General features: G+C 39.0%; 1 protein-coding gene across 3 annotated transcripts; it reads right to left on the bottom strand.

Annotated features, from left to right (window-relative positions):
* Nucleotides 1-8,025: 8,025 nt before the first annotated feature.
* Nucleotides 8,026-21,750, bottom strand: LACC1 (laccase domain containing 1). Of its 3 annotated transcripts, none has more exons than XM_061133885.1 (7): nucleotides 21,361-21,750; nucleotides 19,674-20,278; nucleotides 18,848-19,026; nucleotides 16,922-17,087; nucleotides 12,896-13,121; nucleotides 12,308-12,468; nucleotides 8,026-11,365 (listed from the first exon to the last, which is right to left on the bottom strand). In XM_061133885.1, exons 2-6 carry the CDS (start codon nucleotides 20,221-20,223, stop codon nucleotides 12,309-12,311), a joined length of 1,281 nt encoding a protein of 426 aa, XP_060989868.1. In that variant the 5' UTR covers nucleotides 20,224-20,278; nucleotides 21,361-21,750; the 3' UTR covers nucleotides 8,026-11,365; nucleotide 12,308. The 3 variants fall into 3 exon arrangements, with proteins under 3 accessions (XP_060989868.1, XP_060989867.1, XP_060989869.1); XM_061133884.1 differs by lacking the exon at nucleotides 21,361-21,750 and adding an exon at nucleotides 21,006-21,307; XM_061133886.1 differs by lacking the exon at nucleotides 21,361-21,750 and having other exon boundaries at nucleotides 18,994-19,026; nucleotides 19,674-19,812.
* Nucleotides 21,751-22,218: the final 468 nt, after the last annotated feature.

The following is a 22,218-nucleotide window of genomic DNA, read 5'->3' as shown; positions in this document are numbered from 1 at the left end:
ACTTCACCTCTGTGGTCTTCTTCCCCCAAATCCATAATCTAAGTCTAATTAATAGAAAAACAGCAGAGAAATACCAATTGCGGGGCATTCTACAAAATACCTGACCAGTATTCCTCAAAGCTGCCAAGGTCATGAAAAATAAGGAAAGCCTGAGAAATTTTTGTAGCCAAGAGGAGCCTAAGGAGATATGACAACTAAATGTAATGTGGTGTCTCAGATGGGATCCTGGAACAGAAAAAGGACATGAAAACAAAGGACATCTGAATAAGGTTTGAACTTTAGTTAAAAATAATGTATCAGTATTGGTTGAGTAATTGCAATAAGTGTACAAAACTAATGTAAGATGTTAGTAATAGGGAAAAGTAGTTGTGTTTTGCTTTGTCTTATTTTTACAATTCTCTGTAAGTCTAAAAGCTATTCTACAATAAATCTTTAACAGAAAAAAAAAAAAACCCATGAGCCAATCCTCCCAAAACACTCAGCACCATGTGGTTGTGCAAGGAAATGTCAAAATATTATTAAGTACCTTTTGGAAAATTAGATGGCAGAAGGATATATGAAAGAAAAAGGTTTTCAATCCAGGGAAGAGAAATAAATATGTTTTAGACACAGTTACATATGATTTTTTCTTTTGAAAAAAGTATGAGCTTAGTTGCTCAGTAGCATCTGACTGTTTGTGACCCCGTGGACTGTAGCCCACCAGGCTTCTCTTTCCAGGGGGATTCTCCAGGCAAGAATACTGGAGTGGGTTGCCATTTCCTCCTCCAGGAAAAAAGTACAGTTCATTAAAATAAATAGAAAATATTAAAAAGATACAGAAAAGTGGAAAGGAGAAATGAAAGTTTCCGTAATTTCACCATCTAATGCAACTATTACTATTATTTTATCTTCAATTATATATATACATATATATAAATTTTTGTGGGTTTTCTCATATTGTAATCAGACTTGACATAGAATTTAATTCCTTGGAAGTTTTTCCCTTTCTTAAATTGAAAATAAATCTTACATGTTGTTGTTTAGTCACTAAGTCATGTCTGACTCTTTTGCAGCCCCATGAACTATATAGCCCACCAGGTTCCTCTGTCCATGGGATTCTCCAGGCAAGAATACTGGAGAGGGTTGTCTTTTCCTTCTCCAGGGGATCTTTCTGACCCAGGGATCGAACTCAGGTCTCCTCCTTTGCAGGCAGATTCTTTTACCTCTGAGCACTAGTATCTAAATCCATGAGGCAAATATTAACAGACATAAAGGGCAAAATTGACAGTAACTTAACAGAAATTGACTTTAACACCCCACTTACATCAGTGGACAGGTAATCCAGACAGAAAGACAATAAACACAGGCCTTAAATGACACATTAAAACAAAATGGCTTAATATTAATAGAACACTCTATCCAAAAGCAACAGAATACACAATCTTTTCAAATATACATGGAACATTCTCCAGGATAGATCACATACTAGGCCAAGTGCCCATCAATAGATGAATGCATAAAGAAGATGATATGTACATGTATAATGGAATGTTGTTGTTTAGTCACTAAGTTGTGTCCTACTCTTTTTGTGACCCCCATGGACTGTAGCCTGCCAGGCTTCTCTTTCCATGGTATTTCCCAGGCAAGAATACTGGAGTTGGTTGCCATTTCCTTGTCCAGGGGATCTTCCTGACTCAGGAACTGAACCTGCATCTCCTGCCTTGGCAGGCAAATTCTTTACTGCTGAGTCACCAGGCAAGCCTGGAATCTTACATTAGCCTCATTCTTCATTTTGGACAGTTAAGTGCAACTACATGACTTCCCAAGACTGAATATCCTGAATCTGCTCTCCTTATCTAGGATGTAGTAAAGAACCAGAGTGGATATCTATCAAGTTATATAGGAGCTTAATGATGTGTCTCTTGATTTCACTATGAAGGAGATGTGATATTTAAGAAACAAATTGGAAAAGAGGAAAATCCATTGTCAGGCACGAGCCACAGAAATGAGAAGCAGGGAACTAAGAGTGTTGGGATTGGAAAACAGTTTAGGGGAATACAGAAAGGGCATATGTGTGTTTAAGTGAGGTATGAATAATTATAGAATGGCATGGACTGAGAAGAGCATGAGGGATCATCTATTTTGCAAATGTGTGGTCTGAACATACTGGGAGGAGAATGTGGTTGAGAACAAATGGTCAGTTCAGTTCAGTCGCTGGTAGGAAGTATTAAGATTATTAAAATCCCTGTAGGTAGAAGCTTGAATTCAGGTAATATTGTTTCATAAGGTTTGATAAAATGCCAGTTTTCCAAATAAAAACGTCTGATGTCAAATTCAGTTAGAGTGAGGAAACTAGAAATATTCCTGAGTACACATCGCCACCCAGTGGATGAATGTGTGACTCACAAATCATATGCAAAGAAAGAGACAAAGAATGAGAGCATATCACAGGAAGCTTGTGTTAAAACTTTGTGTACAGTGATATCATATGTGATGCAAACCTGAATCACACCACTCATGCAAAAGCCAGACTAGATTTTAATATATATTTTTCAAAGTATTCTGATAAATATTATGAGAGGCTTTTAGCAGTGAAAGAAAAATATTATGAGTGTGCTTACCACATTACATACTAGAGTTTCACTAAGGCTAATAAAACTTAAGTTCATGAATTTCCAATAAGACAAATAAGAGATATTTAACTTCTTACATGGCAGAAAGAGAGCTGCCAAGGCAGAGATTCAAGATTTCAGTCTTGACTCCCCAGGGTGCTAAAAGCTTTGATGAGAAGTCAGGGATGAATTAAATTTTTGGCACGATACTTTTTGAGTTTTCCTTCATCTGCTAGCAAATAAAGATTTATGAGATTAGGGATATGTAGGGACAGTGGGTGGAAGTTGGGTGAAAGATGCATTGAATCATGTTTATATAGGGATTTCCTAATGGTTCGTCTTGGAGGAATACAGCAATACAGCAATATTCTCTTGGGATAACTCAATAAAAGTCTTCTGGTATTCTACAGACAAGTCTAAACCTATATACTGTGTTCCCTAAAAAGAAAATTTACTCAATTGGAATGACATTAAAAGTCTAAGGAAAATTAGTGTGGGGCTTTAGCTTTTGCTATGTCTATGCAGTATTCTAACATAAAGGTTTGTGCATCCATTTTTTAATACCTCTCAACAGGGAACCCACTAACTAATGTGTTTTTCCTTTGTTGGGTCTGGGATTTGTTTATCTAATTCTACTTATGAACTAATAAATTAGTCTATCACTGTTTCACCAGTGTTGGCAGAAGATATGAGATGTCTGAGTCAGAGACAAAAGATGCCATTATTCATAGTTAACAAGTAGGATAAACATCACATTTGAGTTAGTTTCCCTTATGTTCCAAGGTCAATGAGGGCACCAAGGAGGGGCCCAGGGATATTCTATGCACACAGTAGGGTTTTGTCCTAGGTTAAGAACACTGAACTTGGGAAATTCACCGCTTTTATAATAAGTAGTAAGCAAGTCTGTCTTTTCTCCAAATTGGGATCTCTAACTTATCCCTCAAGGTTGCTTGCTTCAAACTACCCTGATAAATGGCCTGGCGGGGGGAGGGTGGTGGGGAGGCAACAGCAGATGGGGCCTTGCTGAAGTACTTAAGGATTATGGCAGATTGCCTTTCTATAATTTCCACTAATTTGTTTTTTTCCTTTCTATCCCTTCAGGATTTTGTACATTAGATATCTGTAATGTGTTTAAATTCCATTTAGACTTCTTTTCTCCAAACTAATCATTTCTAGTCCCTTTGACCACGCCTCCCATAATCTGGCTTTGAGTCCCCTCACCAGTCAGTTCAGTTGCTCGGTCGTGTCCGACTCTTTGTGACCCCATGGACTGCAGCACACCAGGCTTCCCTGTCTGTCTCCAACTCCTGGAGCTGGCTCAAACTCATGTCCATTGAGTCGGTGATGCCATCCAACCATCTCATCCTCTGTCGTCCCTTCTCCTCCCGCCTTCAATCTTTTCCAACATCAGGGTCTTTTCTAATGAGTCAGTTCTTCATGTCAGGTGGCCACAAGTATTGGACCTTCAGCTTCAACATCAGTCCTCCCAATGAACATTCAGGACTGATTTCTTTTAGCATTGACTGGTTTGATCTCCTTGCAGTCCACGGGACTCTCAAGAGTCTTCTCCAACACCACAGTTCAAAAGCATCAATTCTTTGGCACTCAGTTTTCTTTATGGTCCAACTACACATCCATACATGACCACTGGAGAAACCATAGCTTTGACTAGACAGAACTTTGTCAGCAAAGTAACGTCTCTGCTTTTTAATATGCTGTCTAGGTTGGTCATAACTTTTCTTCCAAGGAGCAAGTGTCTTTTAATTTCATGGCTATAGTCACCATCTGCAGTGATTTTGGAGCCAAGAAAACAGTCTGTCACTGTTTACATTGTTTCCCCATCTATTTTCTATGAAGTGATGGAACCAGATGCCATGATCTTCATTTGAGTTTTAAGCCAGCTTTTTCACTCTCCTCTTTCACCCTCATCAAGAGGCTCTTTAGTTCCTCTTCGCTCTTTGCCATAAGGGTGGTGTCATCTGCATATCTTGAGGTTATTGATATTTCTCCTGGCAATCATGATTCCAGCCTGTCCTTCATCTTGCCTGACATTTCTCATGATGTATTCTGCACATAGGTTAAATAAGCAGAAGGACAATATACAGCCTTGACGTACTCCTTCCCCAATTTGGAACCAGTCCATTATTCCATGTCTGGTTCTAACTGTTGCTTCTTGACCTGCATACAGATTTCTCAGAAGGCAGGTAAGGTGTTATGGTATTCCCATCTCTTGAAGAATTTTCCAGTTTGTTGTAATCCACACAAGGCTTTGGCGTGGTCAATAAAGCAGTAGATGTTTCTCTGGAACTTTCTTGCTTTTTACCCTCACCATTAGTATTGCTTTTCTTTGACCTTATAGAAGGATTATTTCCCAAAATATAATGCTCCAAATATTGTCTAATCAGTTTATTAGAAGAAAGAGACACTGCTTTGCTTATTCTAGAAGTATGCTTCTATATTGCAACCTGGGATCCCATGAGTTTTTTTGGCAGTCCCATTAATTCTTATTGGAAAACACTGACTTATATCATAAACTGCTATTAAGCCATACATTTTTATTCTGTCCTAGGCTATTCTTATGCCAGAGGATGGACTCTTCATGTAGTTTTTCATTAATCATTGTATCAACCAGATTCCATTTCATATAATAGAAAAGGTGAAAGTAAGCTTATTATTTTAGGATAGTTGTTATTTAGCAGAAAAGGCAGTTCCCTGTTGTCTGATATTTTGTGAATTATTCCTCCTCTATATAAGAGAACAGTGTTAATATAAATGATATACAACCCTCAAACTCTTCTTTTAAACAAGAGTTCAAAAAATAAATAAATAAACAAGAGTTCAACAGATTTTTGCTATCTTCTCTCCACTGTCCATACCATGTATGTACAAGAATGAGTTGACATTACTCATCTTCTGCTTTAAAAAAAAGAAAGCTGAAACATGTACATATTTTTTCAAAACAGAAATGTTACTTTAAATATTACTAGCAAGGCAAGAAGTTATGGCTCAATTTAAAACATTCAGGAAAGTAGAGAAAATAGTACAATGTACCCCCAGATAACCATCACTCAGGTTCAACAATTATCAAGATACTGCCACATTTGCATCATATCCATTTTATTAAAATATTTCATCGTTACTGGCATATAACATATCAGTTTACTCCTACATAGTTCAATAAGGATCAACATAGACATTTTTAACAAAACTACAATATCATTAACCCCTAGAAAAATTAATGATAATTCCTGGCATCATTTAATACCTCGACCATATTTAAATTTTTCCCAATTGTCTCAAAAATACGTTTTATAGTTTATTTCTTTTCATTTCTTCTGAATCAAACTAGGATCGCTCATTACATGGGATTGTTAGGTCTAATAAAATAAACATACTTTTATCTAGAAAAGTCTGCCTCCTTTTTTTCATAAAATGGTATAGCCAATTTAGTTTTTTAAAAGTTTTATCGAAGTGTAGTTGACATCTTGGTTTCAGCTATTCACCTATCCTTTTTAAAGTTCTTGACCAGTTGGAAACTGTGGATTACTTTTTTACCTCCTCGAATTTGTGGTATCAACTTAATCCTCTCTTCCACATATTTCTTATACATCAATAATTAGCTTGAGAGCACTAATAGACGAGACTGAAACACGTGCTTAAGGAAAGTGAAGGCATAGGGAAGCACTGGTAAGATGTAAATGTAGTAATGAGTGATGCAAAAATAAGAAAATAAAGGATGAAAATTCAAAACTCAATTGTCACCATAAATAAATCTAATTTACACTCAAATGTTTCTCATGAAATGAGTACCCTTTTTATTGTTGCTATTGTTAGAAAGGACTGTAGTAGTTTGAGCTACTGAATAGGCTATAAGTTTTAATTGCTTAACAAGATACAGTAACTGGACGCCCCAGCCTTCTGAGAATTGAATTAAAAAGCTTGCTCCAGATACAGAAAGGATATAGTTCACCTCAGGCCCCTGACACACACACAGTGGGGTGTGACATATCTTTTTCTACAAAGAAAATGCACCTGTGGGGAGAGTATGAGCAGTCTGTCTCCCGTAACTGACATGTGATCATTGTGAGTCCAAACTAAATGTTATTAAATCCAGAAAAAACAGTACTGGCCGATTTCCTCTTCCTTAGTTACATGATGACCTAGCACGGAACAGTGCATTACTTACAGTAGCTGCCTCATCTCTGCCATCACAAGTAAAGTTTAAAACGTTGCCTGCAATGGAAACAGGCATGCTCTAGGCCAGAGTTCCCATAAACACTACAATGAGCATAGGGACCACGCTTCCATTCTTTACCACACAATTCACAAAATTTTTATACAGAGAAAGCTATGATTCCCCTGCATGCAATGTATTTTGTATGAATTTACACTAGCTAGGGCAAAGAGGCTATGTATCTTACATGGCACGTAGATATTTCTCATTTACTATTTAGCACACAGACAGATCCATGTCTACACACACAAATACACAGATAACTGAGTGGACTTCTACAGATTGATGGCATTCTCTAAAAGTTCACATAAAGAAGTAGGATGGATACATTGGAAGGATAACTTTAGGAAAAACAGGTGAAAACAAATATAAAATCCTACTTTGAGATATAAAATGATGTAATTCACATGTCATTGTCCTCTTATTTCCAGCTTCTGAATCCATGGGTATTATTTATGTGTTTGCCACGTGACACAGAGTAAGCTTCTCTGAATTTCCTCCCCCCAAATCTACTTACAGAAAAGCAGTTACTGGAGATTCTGTGGAAGTGAGACCCAAGCAGATGAGGATTCCTAAATGTTTTTATTTGAAAGTGTAAAGAAATTATATCTAAAGTAAGAGCTTTATATGTATTTTGTACACATAGGTTAAGATTGGCTCAACTTTATACCAAGAAACAGAGCAGAGCTACTTGTGGAAAAGAGCAGAGCCAACGCCTCGTCACGGAAAGACCGTTTTTTTTTTTTTTTTTTTTTTTGCATTGCTTTGTAAAGCAATGGGGTATAGCATATTTAGTCACTATGCTACTCCTCAATTTCAAATTACAATTAGATAAATTTTAGTTTGGTAACTAGTACCTCTAAAAAATGATGTCCTGAACTCTGATTTTAAAACTTATCGTCTCACTAAAATGACAACTTGTATTTTCCATGTACAGTTAGCAGCAGTACTGAGATTGAAAACAGAACAAAACTTACTCAAAGTCATCATTGTAGTTACACCCTGAAAGTCCCAGAAACCTATGTACAAATGCTTAAACATGAGAATCTTGTAGAGGCAATAATATATGACTATTTAACAGTAACAGTCTGTTTCTGAGTTATTGAATCAATACTTCTCACTCAGTAAAACTGCAAGGAGACAACTTCTCTTTATATGCTTTGACACAGATAATCCAAAGTCTTAAATAATCAAACATAATTTTTTTTCAAAAATAATTTTTTATTTGGCTTTGGAGTATAATATTTTGGTACATAAAGTAAAACATGATTGCCTAATACTCTGCATTCAACAGATTAATATAGAGTGACAAAAATTGGAAAATTATTCATCTTTCTCAGTGGAATTATTCTTTAATCTTATTATTATCATGAAACAAAAGAGTATTTTGCATGAGTTTGAAATTGCTGTCTTATAATTTGTATTTAATGCCTTCCCTGAATTGGAAGACATGAGGTATTTTTTTAAATGTATTTATTTTTTAATTGAAGTATAATTGCTTTACAAAATGTTTTCTGCCAAGTATCATCATGAATTAACCATAGGTATACATATGTCCCCTCCCTCTTGAACCTTCTTCCCATCTCCCTCCCTATCCCACCCCTCTAGGTTGTTACAGAGCCCCTGTTTGAGTTTCCTGAGACACACAGAAAATTCCCATTGGCTATTTTACATATGGTAATGTAAGTTTCAATGTTACTCTCTCCACACATCTCACCCTCTCCTCCCCCTACCTGTGTCTATTAAGTCTGTTCTCTATGTCTGTTTCTCCACTATTGCCCTGCAAATAAATTCATCAGTACCATCTCTCTAGATTCCATATATATGCGTTAGTACCTGATATTTATCTTGTCTTTCTTACTTTGAAATGAGGTATTTTATATAAATTTCTCATGAGTTTCATAAAAGAATTAAAGTATCAGGTGGTCACAACCAAACAACACATATCACAGTATTGAAATTGTTGTTGTATTGATTGTCACCTTTCACTGGATATTAAAAAAACATGGGCTACAAATGTATTTTTTAATCTACCTGAGCACTTCAACAAAATTTTGACTGTCTATAAGAATACTGATATTAACAAAATAAAATTTTATTTTAGATAGCTTTAATTAACTGTAAAATCTGAAATGAGATTTGGGGTCATAAGACATAGGTTCAAATCTTACTTTATCACAATTTATGTGATTTCAGTCTCTAACTCATCGAGGGTCATCTGAATAAAAGGAATAGCACCTGACCTATGTACTTCAGAGTACCTGTAAAGGTAAAATGAGGTAATGGGTGGGAAGTACCAAACAAATGTAATTTTCTGCATATTCAGCTAAGAAATATATGAAATAAGAAATCCTTTTAAGGTTCATTGTGACAAAATTCATGTTAAAAACAGGTACCATACCATTTTTCCCAAGTAAAAACACCTTAACTTTTCTCTTCAGCCTACACATACACTTAAAACTACTCATTACCCCCCCACACACAATATATATATATATATATACATACACACACACACCCCTTGTATCAAAATACAGCCCCTGGTGTTTTATGTTCTCTGGACTTCTCTGGTGGCTCAGACAGTAAAGCGTCTGCCTACAATGCGGGAGACCCAGGTTCAATCCCTGGGTCGGGAAAATCTTCTGGAGAAGGAAATGGCAAGTCACTCCAATATTCTTACCCAGAAAATCTCATGAGGAGCCTGGTGGGCTACAGTCCATGGGGTCACAAAGAATTGGACACAACTGAGCGACTTCACTTACTTCAATAAATACTAGCAAAGTAGAGTTGACACTGGTGCATCCTCTTCCTCAAAGCACTGAAATCCATCACCATAATGACCCACAGAACAGCCTCAACACAGTTATTAATCTACTGGTTTCTTCTCATTTGTGTTTTGGCAGCAACCAGTGGCATGCAGGATGATCCCTCCCACCCCTGGCCAGGGATCAAATCCAGGCCTCCACAATGGAAACACCAAATCCTAACCAGTACGCCACCAGGGAACTCCCTGTAGATTTCTCTTTGAGTACCTCTCATATTTATGGCTTCCCTGGTGGCTCAGAGGTTAAAGCGTGTGCCTGCAATGCAGGAGACCTGGGTTTGATCCCTGGGTCGGGAAGATCCCCTGGAGAAGGAAACGGCAACCCACTCCAGTATTCTTGCCTGGAGAATCCCATGGACAGAGGAGCCTGGTGGGCTACAGTCCATGGGGTCGCAAAATGACTGTGTATTTTTTTTTTCTAGATTAATCTTTTCTACTGGTTCAGTTTCTGGCTCTTCAAATGCAGGAGTGGGTTTCATCCTTGGACCTCATTTTTTCTCACTCTGTTTCTGTGAAGATGACCCAGCCTATTCCAGTAGACCCAGGCACTATCTCTGTGCAGCCAACTTCCAAATCTCTGTTTCTTCATGGCTCCTTCCCAGGTTCCAGGTCTCTATATCTAATTATTGACCACATATTTCCATCTGGAAGCACTTCGGTCTATGTGTCTAATTCATTATTCTTCCCGTGTCCCAAACCTCCTCCCCACCTCTGCTGCCACTCCAGATAGTCATCAAGCAGAGACTGTGGAGTAAACAGGGATTTTCTCCACTGGTCCTCACCTTTCACCTCCACACTCTAAGAACAGGATCTGCAGATTCCGTCTCTGAAATGTCATACTATTTCACTTACTTTTATCTCAATTTAAATTCCCACTGTATTTGGGCTTCATTATTTCTTTTTTAAAGTATTCTGATTGCCTTTCAACTAATCTCTCTGCTTTAGTCTCTCACAAATCCATCCTGTTAAATATAATGCCAAGGACATAAAAATACTCCCCTACTTTCTATGCTTACTCTTTGCCTGGAAAATAAACTCCAAACTCTTTGACATAGCATTCAAGACCCTAATTTGTTTCTAACCTGTTTTCCCAGTAACTCCTACCCACACCCTCTTCTTTCTAGAACACTTTCAGTTTCACGCCCTAGTTTATGGTATTCCCTTAACCTGTTACGGTTGTTCTTTATTTGTCAAAAGTCTATACGTCTTTCAGATCCATGTGACAAGTCATTTTCTCTGCAATACCTTCTCCAGTCTGTGTTCCAGATAGAATTAATCCTTCTTCTCCTGTACTCTTCTGCTATTAAAATTAAACTTAAGTGTAAGAAATGTTTATCTCTTCCACTGCATTAGACTCAAAGGGAAAAAGTATTACTCATCTTGATTTCATCTATGATTCACAGAATGCTTGACAAATAGAGGCTACCCAATAAATACTAAACTGAATACTTATTCCTGATGTATGTAACAAATACAGAGGACAAACTTTAAGAATAATTCTTATCTGTATAACATACAAACTATATCATATTGATTTTGTCAGTTATTGTTAAAATCAGTAAATCATTTGGCTTTGGATAATAATGAAAGTATATCTGAAAGATGAATTATTCATTGTAATCCTTTTGATTTTAAGTATATCAACAACTACATTTCTCTTTCACTGTTGGTTTGGAAGATAGCAGGAAATAGTTATGCAAAAATCCAGTCAAGTATCTGTAAAAATACATAGAAATCAAAAGAGGCCATTAGTAGTGCTATTAAAAGAATCACTAAAAAAAAAAAAGAATCACTAAATTTATTAAAGTCTTTTGTATATTAAAGAGTAAAAGACATTGTAAAGACTAAAAACAATATTCAGTTAAAATAACCTTAAGGAAAATCAGATATATGCTAAAGAGTCAGTGCCACATCACTGTCACAAAATTTTGTGTAACAAAAAAATCCATCTCTAAGAAATACTAATTTAATGAAATTACACTCAATCCTGCTCTATGATTGTAGCTCAAGTGTCAGCAAACTATACCCTGTGGACCAAATCTGGCCCCTCACGTGTTTTGTTGGTCAACAGAATTTTACTGAAATACAGACATATTCATTCATTTCTGCTTCTGTCTGCTTTTGCTCTACAAAAGCAGAGTTGTATAGCTGAGACAGAGACGATGTGTCCCACAACACCTAAAATGTGTACTATCTAGACCTTTAAAAAAATTGACCAACTCCTGCTACAGATAATCAGTTGGAAGTTTGGTTGTAAAACTAGGCTGGGCTGTGTATGTATCATTACTCTAGAATTTACTTTTTTTATGCAAGGATTTCTTCTTAAAACTCAAAAGAATTTAAAAAATTATAAAGATGTTATGATAGAAATAGATGTCAAATATAGGAGAGTTAAATGGCATACAAAAAGGATTTTTTAATGAAAACTTGTGTTACTTTTATACTCTTATATGTACTTATACTGCCCTTTTATATTAGAGTACGTCACTGAAAATGAACTGGTCTACCATTATTGTTTCACTAAAAAGTAGAAAATTAATTCTTCCTGCAGGAATAAAGGAGTGAACTTAAATATAATTATTTTTCAAAATGAGGGGAGGGAAAGGTGGAAGCAGGGAGGAGAAGGGAGGGGGAGCAGGGAGAGAGAAGCTACTGTACCTCATTCTCTAACTGAGATGAAGCCAATCTGTGTACCAAAGTTAGGGCCATCTCGGACATGGGAAAAAAACTTGTCAGGATGACAAGACGTACAGAGGTTGAGATCCTGGTTCTGGTCCTGAATATTCTGTGGCAGAATTCCTCCCCGTTCAAGAAGAATCCTTAAGATAAAGATTTTTCCAAAGACAGAAAGTTTACTTTACCAACAGACAAAGCAATATGGAAAAAGCATTGATATTAGTGTAAAAGAACTCTGGGAAAGATCTGCTTGGAACAATGCAAGTTGTCATTCAGTTACAGAACAGGGCCACAACAGGAAATGGTAGATTTCACCATTACAGTTCTGGACTGAAATCAATCGTCATTGTTGTTTAATCGCCGAGTCCTGTCTGACTCTTTTATGATTCCATGGACTACAGCCTGCAGGCTCCTTTGTCCATGAGATTTCCCAGGCAAAAAAAACTGGAGTGGGTTGCCGTTTCCTTCTCCGGGGAATCTTCCCAACCCAGAGATCAAACCCACATCTCCTGCATTGGCAGGAGAGTTCTTTACCACTAAACCACCAGGGAAGCCTCAGAGCAAACATACCTAGTGGCTTTACGGATGTCAACACAGGGATTTGGTGAGTCAAACAGCCGTACACATCCGGGATCAAGATTATGAAATGCCTTTGCTGATTCCCTTGGAAGAGTAAAACAGCACGGTCCAACTGAAGGCCCCAGTACAACAATAATGTCTTCCAAACTGCAGCCATATTCTTCTCTCATAGCGTTCACTGTAGCCATAGCAACACCTAACAAGGTACCTTTCCAACCTAGTAAATAGGAAGAGAGAGAGATAAGCAAAGTTAAAACATAACAAAATGTCATCTTAATTTATATCTAAGTTAAAAGTGAGCAGAGTCAGTTTATGTATTTTTCCTAAGGGTGCTTTCACCTCTTAGTTATTGTGAATAATTTCTGTTTTGAGCATGGGTATGTAAATATCCTATTGACATTCTGCTTTTAACTCTTTGGATATATGTTCAGAAATGGAACTGTTGGCTAATATAATAATTCTATTTAAAACCTTTCGAGGAAACATCATACTGTTTTTCATGGCAGCTGCATCATTTTATTCTCCCACCAATAGCGCATCATGGTTTCCATTTCTCTTCACCAAAACTTATTTTCATTTTTCAAAAATATCAGCCATTCTAATGGATGTGAGGTGATATCCTGTGGTTTTGATTTGCTTTTCCATATTAGTGATGTTGGGAATCTTTTCACATGTTTATTGACCATTTACATATCATCTTTGGAGAAAGACCTACTAAAGTCCTTTACCCATTTTTCAATCAAATATTTTAGTTTTTGTTGTTGTTGTTGAATTGTAGGTATTCTTTTTGTATTCTGAATATTAACTTATTAGATGTATGAACTGCAAATATTTATTCTTTATCTGTTGGGCTGACTTTTCACTTTGTTGACTGTGTTCTTTGCGGCACAGAAATTTTTGTTTTTGATAAAATCCAACTTATCTATTTTTACTTCTGTTGCTGTGCTTTTGGTATCGTATCTAAGAAACCACTGCCTAATTCAAGATCACAAGGATATACATTTATACTTTCTTCTATAATTTTTAGAGTTTTAGCTCTTACATTTAGATCTTTGATCCACTTTGAGTCAGTTTTTATACATGACATAAGGGTCCAACATTGTTCTTTTGCATATGCCTATCCAGTTTTGCCAGTACCATTTGTTAAAGAAATTGTCCTTTCCCCATTGTATAGTCTACATACCTTTTCAAAAATAATTTGACCCTAATGCAAGGGTTTGTTTCTGGAATGTCTATTCTATTCCACTGCTCTATTGTCTTTATGCCAGTACCATACATACTGTTTTGATTACTGTAGCTTTATAATAAGTTTTGAAATCAAGAAGTATGAGACATCTAACTTTGTTCCTTTTCAAGACTGTTTCATGTATCTTTGATAATTTTAAATTTAATGTTTCAAAACCCAGGAAGTAACAAATAATATTCACATTTTATATCCCGGAACTAAGACTCAAATTTTAAATAACTTTGACAATGTTGAATAGTAAACCTGACTTCTAGTCAGCAGAAGATAATCCAAAAGATCACTCCTCATTTTACACAGACTCATTACCTCTGGATAATCTAATAATAGTATTTTTTAAAAACCTTCAGCAAACAAAATTCCAAAACCTTAACAAACATAGCACCTAAAAATTCTTTGTTCTTATTTTCAGAGAATAGTTAAAGCTAATCAACTATAACATATTAAACTAAATGCAATTTTCCAAACATATTTTGTTTTTTCTTATCTTTACACTTGCTGCTGCATTTTCAAAAATACCTTCTGCGACAAGTCTAACCTTCCTATTCCCTACTACCCAGACTTCAAGGGTAGACTTCTCAAGCCAGAGACAATACAATTCAGTACAACTCCCTGGGAGTGTTTTGAAAAGCACAGAGGTTTTTCTTTTTGGTTATTACATAAGTACAACTGGCATTAAGAATTTTGAAAGCCAAGCACACTTAGTCTGCAATGTATCTATCTTGCACCAAATGTTAATAACATTCCTGCTGAGAAACACTGGTACCTAGCCAAATCCTACAAATCTCCCAGGAATCAGCCTCAGTCAGTTCAGTTCAGTTCAGTCGCTCCAGTCGTGTCCGACTCTTTGCGACCCCATGAATCATAGCACGCCAGGCCTCCCTGTCCATCACCAACTCCCGGAGTTTACTCAAACTCATGTCCATCGAGTTGGTGATGCCATCGAGCCATCTTATCCTGTCGTCCCCTTCTCCTCCTGCCCCCAATCCCTCCCAGCATCAGGGTCTTTTCCAATGAGTCAACTCTTTGCATGAGGTGGCCAAAGTATTGGAGTTTCAGCTTTAGCATCAGTCCTTCCAGTGAACACCCAGGACTGATCTCCTTTAGGATGGACTGGTTGGATCTCCTTGCAGTTCAAGGGACTCTCAAGAGTCTTCTCCAGCACCACAGTTCAAAAGTATCAATTCTTTGGCATTCAGCTTTCTTCACAGTCCAACTCTCACATCCATACATGACCACTGGAAAAACCATAGCCTTGACCAGACAGACCTTTGTTGGCAAAGTAATGTCTCCGCTTTTTAATATGCTATCTAGGTTGGTCATAACTTTCCTTCCAAAGAGTAAGCATCTTTTAATTTCATGGCTGCAGTCACCACCTGCAGTGATTTTGGAGCCCCCCCAAAATAAAGTCAGCCACTGTTTCCCCATCTATTTTTCATGAAGTGATGGGACCACATGCCATGATCTTAGTTTTCTGAATGTTGAGCTTTAAGCCAACTTTTTCACTCTCCTCTTTCACTTTCATCAAGAGGCTTTTTAGTTCCTCTTCACTCTCTGCCATAAGGGTGGTGTCATCGGCATATCTGAGGTTATTGATGTTTCTCCCAGAAATCTTGATTCCAGCTTGTGCTTCTTCCAGCCCAGCGTTTCTCATGATGTACTCTTTATATAAGTTAAATAAGCAGGGTGACAATATACAGCCTTGACGTACTCCTTTTCCTATTTGGAACCAGTCTGTTGTTCCGTGTCCAGCTCTGTTTCTTCCTGACCTGCATACAGGTTTCTCAAGAGGCAGGTCAGGTGGTCTGGTATTCCCATCTCTTTCAGAATTTTCCACAGTTTACTGTGATCCACACAGTCAAAGGCTTTGGCATAGTCAATAAAGCAAAAATAGGTGTTTTTCTGGAACTCTCTTGCTTTTTCGATGATCCAGAGGATGTTGGCAATTTGATCTCTGGTTCCTCTGCCTTTTCTAAAACCAGCTTGAACATCTGGAAGTTCACAGTTCATGTATTGCTAAAGCCTGGCTTGGAGAATTTTGAGCATTACTTTACTAGCATGTGAGACGAGTGCAATTGTGCAGTAGTTTGAGCAATCTTTGGAATTGCCTTTCTTTGGGACTGGAATGACAACTGACCTTTTCCAGTCCTGTGGCCACTGCTGAGTTTTCCAACTTTGCTGGCATATTGAGTGCAGCACTTTCACAGCATCATCTTTCAGGATTTGAAATAGCTCAACTGGAATTCCATCACTTCCACTAGCTTTGTTCGTAGTGATACTTTCTAAGGCCCACTCTTGACTTCACATTCCAGGATGTCTGGCTCTAGGTGAGTGATCACACCATCTAGGTAACTGCTTTCTTTAGGGATTATACTCTGAGTCATATAATTTGATGTAAGTATTCCTTGTATCTCCTCCTCACCTAAGAGTCTACTAGCTCTCTTCTATCTTTACACTTATCACCATGGGTAGTAATTAACTATTAATGCTGGGAAAGACTGAGGGCAGGAGGAGAAGGGGATGACAGAGGATGAGATGGTTGGATGGCATCATTGACTTAATGGCCATGAGGTTTGAGCAAGCTCTGGGAGATGGTGAAGGACAGGGAAGCCTGGAGTACTGCATCCCGTGAGGTCACAAACAGACCATTACTTAGAGAATGAACAAAAACAATGTCTATCAGAAAGAAATTATAACTTTTATAATTTTGGGGAAAATTATAACTTTCCCCCCAAATTGGTAAAAATCCTAGGTGATTAACTAAGTACACTTACCAGAGTGAGCAACCCCACATGCTTTTTTGACAGGATCTGCAAAAACTATGGGAATACAGTCAGCACCAAGAGCTGCTATCGTGACTCCTCTTTGATTTGTGGTGATTCCATCGTAAGATTCAGGCTCCTTCCTTCCCATAATCCAGACATCATTGGCATGATCAGTCTAATACCAAAGATGTGAAATAAAAATGTTTTGAAAATAGAATTTCTCATACCATAAGCTTTTCTGAAAGTATTTTGTACAAAATAATATAACCAGTTTAAGGTTGCTGCTGCTGCTGCTGCTAAGTCACTTCAGTCGTGTCCGACTCTGTGCGACCCCATAGACGGCAGCCCACCAGGCTCCTCCATCCCTGGAATTCTCCAGGCAAGAACACTGGAGTGGGTTGCCATTTCCTTCTCTAAAGCATGAAAGAGAAAAGTGAAAATGAAGTCGCTCAGTCGTGTCCGACTCTTATCGACCCCAGGGACTGCAGCCTACCAGGCTCCTCCGTCCTTGGGATTTCTAGGCAAGAGTACTGGAGTGGGGTGCCATAGCATTCCTTAAATACATCAGGTCCATATGTGTATAATATAGTAAAAAATTTACTTGACTCTGTGATATGATAATCTTTATGTATTTTCCTCAAAGGAAAGCAGACTTCAAGATTTAAAAAAAAATCAAAATAGTACCGATGAACCTATTTTCAGGGCAGGAATAGAGATGCAGACAGAGTGAACAGACTTGTGGACACAGCAGGAGGGCGGGGAAGAGAAGGTGGGATCAATTGAGAGAGTAGTATTGACATATATACATTTCCATGTGTAAAACAGATAGCCAGTGGGACATTCAAAAGGGAGGAGATAAAAAAAAAAGGGAGGAGATATATATATACTTATGGCTGATTCACATTGTTGTATGGCAGAAACCAACACAACATTGTAAAGCAATTATCCCCCAATTAAAAATAAATTTTAAAAAATATAAAATAGTCCATCCATCATGAAAACCCCTCACTAGAGATGGGTAAATCTCTAATTGCAGTAGTTGTTCAGTTGCTCAGTTGTGTTGGACTCTCTTCGATTTCACGGACGGCAGCACACCAGGCTTCTCTGTCCGTCATTATCTCCCGGAATTTGCCCAAACTCATTGAATTGACGATGCCATCCAACCATCTCATCATCTGTCACCCTCTTCTCCTCCTGCCCTCAATCTTTCTCAGCATTGGGGTCTAAACCTAATAGCAGTAACTTCCACAAAGTACTAATTGACTGAAAGAAATTAAATTTCCAAATCAATAATATTTTTACTTTTCCTGGAGTCAAAGAAATCTAGAATTCTGTAAGAACCAATTATCTTATCAGTTGTACCCTAGTTCCTCCTAGTGTTAATATAGAAAACAATGGCTTTTCTCTCTCACCATTCAGGAAACTTACGTCTAAGTCAAAAAGGCAGTGGTACTATACTCTGGGGCTTTCCTCATGGTTCAGTGGTAAAAAAAGAAACAGACAAAAAAAAAAAAAAAACTCACCTACCAATGCAGGAGACTCAGGTTTGATCCCTGGGTCAGGAAGATCCCCTGGAGAAGGAAATGGAAACCCACTCCAGTATTCTTGCCTGGGAAATCCTATAGACAGAGGAGCCTGGTAGGCTACAGTCCATGGGGTCACAAGAATTGGACACAACTTAGTGACTAAAAAACAACTGTATTTTTAGATGTGAGGAGTTCCAGATGTTTGTGTGTGTGTGTGTGTGTGTATATATCATAGAATTGATCTTTAGACTATGATATGTATCTCTAAGAAAAATAACCACAAACATTATCCTAAGTTTTAGATAAAACATTAGATGTAAACATTAAATAGCTTATTTAAAGTCCATATAGTCATTGGCAGAGTCAAGAATATACTTTAAATCTTCCAAAATATGAAACAAAATTGTACCTTTATTTGGTAAAATTTATTCGCATTAAATCCTGCAGCCTTCCCCAACCTACGCAGATTTTCTTGAACAACAGCCTTGGGATCTCTCCGTTTGGAACTACTGAAGAGATTGAATGAACTAAGAGTTGGTATGTAAGATATCCCACCTGTTCTTGTAGTAAATCCATGTATGAAAGTATCTGTTGAGGATAAACAGTGAAGATTAAAAGTAGGCTGTACAAAAGACTGTAAAGCCTTACAAACCCAGTCTCTCATTAGGACTTTCCCTAATAACCTCACCCTGCATTAGTTTATCCAGCTTCTAATTTCTACAGTTCTTTATAGCTTCATCTGTTCTTATGACACAGTGTTTTGAGTTTGTTTTACCTTCTCTGTGGGATTACTGCTCTTCAAAGGGTAGCTTTTTCCCATTAGTTTTTGTTATGCCAATAGCATATAGCTCACAGTAAACATCCTTTTACTAACAAGTGAGATTTGACTGTTTTAAATTTCACTCTTCTGTGAAGGCACCACGGAGTTAAGGTTTCAGAATTTCTAAGTAGGGAATGCTTAGGGTCATAAATCTCATTTAAAACCAAGGCTGGGGGATTTGTCTTAAAGCTGAATTTGCATAAAGCGAATTTATTTAGAGTGGCTTTGAAGGGACTATTCCTTCACACATGTGACTCTATAAGGCCGTGCATTACACTCCCATGTTGTAACTGATGCTAAGGAACACATAATCTCACACCAGTCTACAAAAGAAACAAGAAAAAGAGGTGAACAACCTGTAAAGAAAGACTGGCTTTTCATATTCAAGTAAAACAACTGATAGTGTTTAACATACCTGGGATCAAAGGAGATGTGATAATGGTTAATTCTCCCTTCAGTGCTGGCAAACTTCTCAAATATGTTTCTATTTCATTCTGGATTGCTTCTAGTTCTTGAGCTGTGATTATGTTTACTTCAGTAGACTGTTTCAAAAGACCTCCCTTCAAAGTCATCTGTAAATCTTCAAACTCAAAATTGTAAACATCAGTAAAGAGTTGGTCAATGAAAGCCTTCATTAATGTCTTCCGGTGCACAGGCACAATTACCTTAATGCTACTCAAATTTTTTTCATCAACTTTTTGTTTAATTATATACAAAGAGGCAGCCATGCTGGGATTGCTAACAGTCTCAAATTCTCTCAAGAGAGCTGATAATCCATTGCCTGTTTCTAATTCACAATTATCATGGTCACAGCTGATGTTACTACAACACATTATGCAAAAAAACTTGGCCTTAGCACCATGGTGGTATCTGACCGCATTCAATGTCTTTAATAATGTCTGATGACAGTTTTTCTGAGAGTTCAGTTTCAAACCAAAGAGATCAATCAACACTGCTTCTGCCATCCTTCAATTCTGTACAAAGTTCTTCAATGAAGTTTTTGTGTTCCCCAAAATTTACCTGTAAAGAAAAATTAGCATAAGTAAGAATGCAAAATTATATCAACATAGTTACAGTTACAACAGAAACTTGTGGGTGGGTAAACAGAAGAATTGCATTGATTTAAAAATGTAACCAGAATAGTGAATCTGGACTCTTCCCAGAAAAGCTAATCCACTATTTATCAGAAGAGAACCATGACAATGAAAGCAAAGCCAGCTCTTAATTCATTTTGTGAATGTACTTTACATCTTTCTAGTAGAACAACAGGTTTGGTTTTGTTTTCAGATAGTAAATTTTAAGCAGGGAATCACTTATTGACTTAGAGGAAGTACTGTTTTTTAATTACAGGGTGTCAACCTATCATTGATACATCATTAATCCTGACATGACAGGCTTGTTAGGTCACATCCCTTCCTACGAAATACCTGGGCCTTAAGTTCAATAAGATTAATTGGAGTTGCATTTAAAATAAAAAAAAAAATAATTAAAAAAAATTTAATTTCTATTTTTTTTTCCCAAGAAAAATTGTATTTTTTTTTTCCCCCAGAAACAGACTCACAGATATAAGCTGTTACCAGCAGGTTGAGGGAAGGCGGGGAGGGGCAAGATAGGGGTAAGGGGATTAAGATACAAACTATTATGTATAAAATAAATAAGCTACACGGATATATTGTACACCACAGAGAATACAGCCAGTATTTGAGAATAACCTAAAATGGCATAATTTATAAAAATATTGACTCACCATGTTGAACCCAACATTAATATTGTAAACTAACTGTACTTCAATTTAAAAAAAAAAAAAAGTCCGTTTTGAAGGTTAAGAGCAGAGATGACCGACAGGTTTGCCTCCGGGAGTCACAGGTATGGCAGCACCTCGTTACATTAGCACTCGGCACTCGGTCGCTTCCTAAGTCCAGCGATCACGCAAGCAACTGCCATTTGGGTCACGTGCGCACCCCCGCCCCGCGCTCCTCACCCCCCACTACACTCACACGCTTTCTCACCCCGGCCCCTGCCCGCCCGTCCGGGCTGCAGCTCTCTCTCTGGTGAGCCCCCCGGTGTCAGCCTCTGCCCCTCCTAACCCCCGCCCTCCGCACCGAGTAACGCCGCACGACGAACGCCTCGGCCACCGCCCGGGCGACGCTCGGCCCCGCGGGTCGGCCGCTGCCCACACGCCGGGCCCTCGCCCCGACTCCTGCCGCCCCTGCGGGCCTTTCTGACGGTCGGGCGCACACCCGAGGCCGTCCTCCGTCACTTTCGGTTGCACGCTCGGCGGCGAGCTCGAGCTCTGAGGCGTCTGCCGGCCCCGGTCCTGAGCCTGAACGAGACCCGGAGGCCGTGAGCGTGCGCCCCCGCAGTCCTCAGCCGAGTCCCCGCCGCTGTGAGGGCGGCGCCCGTCCCGCCTCAGCCGCTGCACCCGCTTGACTGCGGACGGAGCACCCGCCCCGCATCCACCCGACGGCTGCGGAGGCCGGGTCGGGGGGCCGGGGGGCGGGGAGCCGGAGCGACCCGGGGGGCGGACGCGCCCGAGCGCGGGGAACCGTCAGCAGTTCCGGGTCCGGTGGCCGCCAGCCTGCACCCGCCGCGCGGCCCCTGGAAGAGGAACGGGAACCGAGCAGCGGCCGGGCCGAGCGGAGCTATAGGCAGGTCCGCGGGCGGGAGGCCGGGCAGGAGGCGGGGCGGGTGAGGGGCGGGCGGGCCTTGAGGGAGCGGGCCGGCCTCCCGACGGGGCGCGCGGCGGAGCGGCCGGGGTCGGCGGCCGCCTCCCTCCCGCGGGCGACGACACCCTCTCCTGCTTCCGCGCTCGGCGCGGTCGGGACCCCCAGTTTCATCCTCAGAGCCCTGGCCCGACACCCTCCTTACGTTAGTACTTGGCACTGTGTCGCGTCCAAGTTCACATACTGTGCCTCCTCAGGCAGATTTTTTTTTTTTTTTCTTTCTTCTTTACTGTTTGG

This window comes from Dama dama, chromosome 30, assembly GCF_033118175.1.
Source record: "Dama dama isolate Ldn47 chromosome 30, ASM3311817v1, whole genome shotgun sequence".
NCBI lineage: Eukaryota > Metazoa > Chordata > Mammalia > Artiodactyla > Cervidae > Dama > Dama dama.
Note: the sequence above shows the minus strand (reverse complement) of the source record. Positions and strands in the feature narration are given on the sequence as shown.